Source organism: Lactuca virosa, chromosome 4, assembly GCF_052849685.1.
Source record: "Lactuca virosa cultivar CGN04683 chromosome 4, Lactuca_virosa_CGN04683_v6, whole genome shotgun sequence".
Taxonomy (NCBI): domain Eukaryota; kingdom Viridiplantae; phylum Streptophyta; class Magnoliopsida; order Asterales; family Asteraceae; genus Lactuca; species Lactuca virosa.
The window spans coordinates 72,085,379-72,090,661 of NC_136429.1; the positions used below are offsets into that span (position 1 = coordinate 72,085,379).

The window sequence follows — 5,283 nt, forward strand, 5'->3', positions numbered from 1 at the left end:
CCTCCACCTGAGGAAGGGTAGAAAGGTTGCTTCCATAAAGACCCCAGAAAAAAAAAATACATGTTGACATGGGTGAAAGAAAGGAGGTGGTTTAAAATGCTTATACTAGAAACAAAACAAGTAGAGAAATATGTGTATATAAGTATATTAAGTACTCAGATGCACATAAAAATAATTTAGTAACTAAATACTTACTTTAGCAACCCAACTCTATGTGAGATGTAAATCATGTACATAATAGCTTGCTAGGTGTCTGTCATAAACAAGGAGCTCAATCCACATTGGAATTAGAACTCTCACACAACAGTTGTTAACCTGTAAGACTCAAACCCTAGCATGTTTCTGAAAAGATAAAGATACCACCCCTGAACAAATTATGCGTTGGCCTTCTTCAGGGGACATTGTTGAACGGCATTGGAGTAGGAATATCCAAATACTGAATCTGTTAACAGTGTCTCGGCCCATATATGTAGTTCATGTCGTCTTGCATGAATATCTTCTTGGCCTATGAATTACAGCATAAAGCATACATCGTCATCTTTACTTCTTAGCCTGCCTCTTAATCGAGGGTAATGATGTACTCTTGGGAGTTTTTATATTGTTTTCTCCAGTTCAACCAATATCGCCGGACATACAGCCTCTAATTTGCATTAATTAATAAAAACATTAAAAAGATCCATATTCAGATGTATCATATGTCTTGATGACTTGCAAAAAGATCCATGCGACATAAAAACAGCCTTGATATTAAAAAGAGACTAAGATGAGCATGCATCCAGCATATGGGACAGAAGGTTTCCGAGACAAGCCGAACTGATTGAACTCAGATGCAAAGCCTGAGCACGAAAAAGAAACAACAAATTCAAAAAGCCACATATAATTCCAATGTGGATTTAACCCAATGGACATAGTCTATATAAAATGGTATTAACCCAAATGGTTTTTATATAGTAGTCAGGTAGAATTGCCTTGCGTGTGTTGACTGCTTCCAGATCATCGGAACTCCTAAATGCAGGAAACGGTCCAAACGTTATTATCGATAATTGTCCAATAGAAAAAATGGAAAAAGGAAATACAAGATTAGCATGCATCAATATGTATTAGTAGGATTTCAAATCTCGCTCTTCAATTCTGTGATGGTACAATGCAAACTCATAAGACCATGTGCTGCCTTCCTTCACTTTAAATATCAAATTTTGTTTCATATTCTACAATTTAAACAATGATTCTAGTTGAATTTATAAGACTAGTATTTTCTGATTCAATTATTGTCGGATCAAAGTTCAAAAATCCGATCAAAATAAAACAGTTTATGGACAAAGAAGAAGAAGAAGAAATACTTCTTACAACAGTTCTCTGCGAATCGGCTCCTGCTCTCGGTGCCTGTGTTATTCAAGGTTTGTATGTAGATATCTTGGTCAGAAAAACACAGGATTGAATTCAAGTGGTATGGATCCAACAATACGCAGGCCTTTCAAGGAAGAAATGCTGTGTGGAAGACGACTTATTCCTGTACACTTTATATTTAACTCTTCTAAACACTCTAAACTTCCAAGTTCCTCTGGCAATTTCTCCACCTGATTGCAAAAGGGGAGATCTAAACATCTCAAACGTTTCATCTTACAGATGCTGTTTGGAATATCCTCTAGAGAGATACACTTTGTTAGGATCAGCTTCTCTAAACATTCCAACTTGCCAAGATCCTCAGGTAACTTCTCAAGAAGCATACAAGATTCAAGTTCTAGAGATTTCAAATGCTTCAACATGCAAATGCTATCCGGAAGACATCTAATACGTGCAGACAACAAATTTAGCTTCTCTAAACATGCTATTTGGCCAATATCGTCGGGTACCTCCTCAAGAAGCAAACAAGATCTAACTTTGAGAGATCTCAAACGTCTCAACATACAGATGCTATCTGGAAGACGTCTAATACCCGTAGACAGCAAACTTAGCTTCTCCAAACATTCTACTTGGCCAAGATCCTTGGGTAACTCTTCAAGAAGCCGACAAGACTTAAGGTTGAGATGTTTCAGATGTTTCAACATACATATGCTATCCGGAAGCCGTTTAATACGTGTAGACAACAAGCTTAGCTTCTCCAGACATTGTAACTGGTCAACGTCGTTGGGCACCTCTGGAATAGAGCCATCCAACGTAAGGTGCCTTAGGCGTTGTAAACCAAAAATGCTTCCTGAAACACTCTCAAGTTTTGTGCAAGGCTGAAGATTTAGAGAAACACTCTTTTGACCATTTTCGGTCGATGGGGGATGTTTTTCAAGATAAAAACAGGTAAACTGTAGCTTTGGCAGATTATCACGGGAGTACCTTGGGAATTCTCCCAAGGACTCCACAATCACCTCTAACTTAGGTAAAGAAAGAAGCTGAAGCGGTTCCAATTGTTTGATAAACGAAAAAGATCTGAACCTTGAGCAACCAATTAAGTTCAAGTATACAAGCTTTTCTAGAGATCCAGCAGGCGCTTGAAGTTCTCTCAAATCATAACATCGATTAAGGTTTAACCTCTCAAGATTCGGAGTCATCCCAAGGTTGAGGGTCCTCAACTTTGAGAAACTAAGGTCCAGGAACCTGAGCTTCTTAAGAACCTGTCATATGCAAAAAAGAACAAATATAAGATAAGATGACTATTGCAGTATGAACGGACATCATTTAAATGAATCATCATGCAAAAGACATATCAACCGTTGTACCTTTCTTTCCCCGCTTTCCCAAAGTTTTGTGATTCTGCTGCTAGGCAGTTCAAGTCCAACAAGGTTATTTGCTTTAAATGTTTGTGGTAAAGACAAAACAGGGTAACCCTCCCAACTCAGAAACTGTAACGCATTTGGAAAGTATTGTTTAACTTGATCAAACTTCCGATGGGTACCAAAATAGTCATCATCTATCTCAGAGAGCAAAAGAACTCTAAGTTTCTGCAGATTTCCAAGCCCTTTCATAACGATTTCAGGACTCAGTTCCACCTGCTCCAGTCGTATACATGTTGTCGCATCAGTACCCTATAATAGTCCAAAAGCAGCCACCATAAAACTTGTGTCATAACTAATGAAAATGTGTTAGTTTTCTCCAAATTACAAGTAAATTTTATCCTTACCGCATTATGGGACAGCATATCTTCAATTTCCTCGCGAATCCACAGCCGGCTGTGTTTGTTGGGCTCACGGGGGTGCGATCGCCGAACGATATTCCTGCCCAATTCTTCTATCCTGTCATGCATGCTCAAACGCTGATTTGAAATAGTTATGAGAGATTTCTGCTCAAGTACTGTTAAACCATATATAGCATGTAATCCACAGCTTTCAAGTATTCTAATTGCATCCTCTTTCTGCAACCCCTTCATGAAACATGCAACATCTAGAAATATTTCCTTGTGATCATCCTCTAGGCTGATATAGCTTAGTTCCAATTTTTTTAGAGTTTCTTGACTCGGAATCGTTTCTAGTCTTTTTAGTGCATCCATCCATAGAAACTCTTCTTTACCACGCAGAAACGAACCCAATACTTTGATCGTTAGAGGAAGACCAGCAGCATAATTTACAACTTTCTTTGACAGCCCTTCATACCCTTGAATTGGAATATATCGCCCAAATGCATGCCTACTAAAGAGGCAAATTGCTTCCTCATCCGACAAGAAATTGACATTATGAATCATATTCACTCTGTGTGCTGTCAGCACTTGCTTGTCTCTTGCTGTGATGATAATTCTACTTCCGCCCTTAAACCAATTAGTTGCACCGGCTAACGCCTCAAGCTGGTCAACATTATCAACATCGTCTAGAACAACAAGAACTTTTTTACCAGGAAGACGCATTTTCATCATGTGTTTCCCGTCATGAACACTGCTTACATCCATGTCTTCATCCTTAAATATATCTAAAAGGACTTGTTTTTGCAACCAACACATACCCGACACTTTTGAAACTTCCCTGATGTTCTCTACAAAGCTTTTACCTTCAAAATGAAAAGATATTTTATCAAAAATAGCTCGGGCCAAAGTTGTCTTCCCAATGCCCCCCATCCCCGCGATCCCTATCATGCGAACATCATTGTTCCAACCAAGCCCTAAAGATGACTCCAGGTCTAGCATCCGGGGTTCCATGCCTATTAGATTTTCATCATTGCTCAAATAAATAGGGCGTAACTTGAGTAAAATTTGTTCAACAATTTCATTGATGACTTCAGCTTCTTCCCTGTAGAGTACAAAAAATTTCAGGTAGCTTTCTCAAGATCCCACATCAAAAATTCGTTTTAGGTCTATAACATACAATCCTCTGCCTAGTTATTCCATGTTTCATCTATCTAGAAGACTCAATTTTGAGTTATAATTTGACAATACAACATGAAGTTGACCTTTCTACATCACTAGAAATAAACACACCAAAGAATAGTAATGCAGATGTATGATTAAGAAATTAGGTACCTGTTTCTCATATCCCACCCAACAAGATGCCCCGCTTCTTCCACCGCCTCTTCCCATTTTCCAACCTCTTCGTTGCTATGCTTGGAGAAGGCTCCTCCAACTTCCCCAATTTGTTTACGGATTTCCGACAGATCCACGTCATAATAGATTGGGTAAGCAATATGTTCGATCTTTCTCTGGCACTCCATAATCTTCTCAAGTTCCTTCAAGCACCAAGACGAAGAAGCATAGTTTTTGGAGAAGACAATGATAAAGAGCTTTGACTCTTCGATTGCTTTGAATAACTCGTCTATCTGTTTTCCTTTCTCAAATTCCTCGTTATCCCTGAAGGTGGGAATACTTAGCTGGTTAAGAGAACCGTAAAGATGATCAACAAAGGTCCTACGTGTGTCCTCTCCTCTAAAGCTCAAGAACACATCATACTTAAAACTCTTCCGATTAGATGATGTTGAAGATAACGCCATTAAAATCCTCTGAAAAGGTCTTCTTATATAAATCGAAGCTTTCTTTGGGAAATTCCTAAGAAATAATTGCAAAGAAACTGCGAATTAGACGCGTGTTCACACAACATAATAAGCCGCAAGGAAGATCGGAGGAAGCATGAAATGGGTGAGATGTGACAGCCCCAACCCTCTGGATACTTCCTTTGCTATTAGACAAAATTGCAAAATTCCTCTGGATTTGCTATCAGACAAAATTGCAAAATTGGTCCTTAGGTTAGCTAAAAATTGTTGTTCTTTGAAAAAAAAAAAAAAAATTTGGACCAGTATTTATGTCCATTAAGTTTTCATTTTCTTGTCACTTTAGTCCAATTTACTTTAAACTTTATTGTAATGACGATTTTG

General features: G+C 38.3%; 1 protein-coding gene across 3 annotated transcripts; it reads right to left on the reverse strand.

The window, feature by feature from the left end:
• Positions 1-730: 730 nt before the first annotated feature.
• LOC145105383 (TMV resistance protein N-like) lies at positions 731-5,078 on the reverse strand. Of its 3 annotated transcripts, none has more exons than XR_013707285.1 (5): positions 4,439-5,078; positions 3,113-4,208; positions 2,712-3,017; positions 1,348-2,606; positions 731-1,005 (listed from the first exon to the last, which is right to left on the reverse strand). XR_013707285.1 is itself a non-coding variant. In XM_079042503.1 (4 exons), exons 1-4 carry the CDS (start codon positions 4,900-4,902, stop codon positions 1,419-1,421), a joined length of 3,054 nt encoding a protein of 1,017 aa, XP_078898629.1. In that variant the 5' UTR covers positions 4,903-5,078; the 3' UTR covers positions 731-1,418. The 3 variants fall into 3 exon arrangements, 1 of the variants encoding a protein (XP_078898629.1); XR_013707284.1 differs by having other exon boundaries at positions 1,341-2,606; XM_079042503.1 differs by having other exon boundaries at positions 731-2,606.
• Positions 5,079-5,283: the final 205 nt, after the last annotated feature.

Bases quoted from the DNA above. Each gene is read 5' to 3' on its own strand.
- LOC145105383 (XM_079042503.1), bottom strand. From the start codon at position 4,902: ATGGCGTTATCTTCAACATCATCTAATCGGAAGAGTTTTAAGTATGAT. The intron at 3,018-3,112 runs GTAAGGATAAAA...GGACTATTATAG, and splicing joins ATATGCTGTCCCATAATGCG to GGTACTGATGCGACAACATG. The intron at 2,607-2,711 runs GTACAACGGTTG...TGCATATGACAG, and splicing joins GGGAAAGCGGGGAAAGAAAG to GTTCTTAAGAAGCTCAGGTT.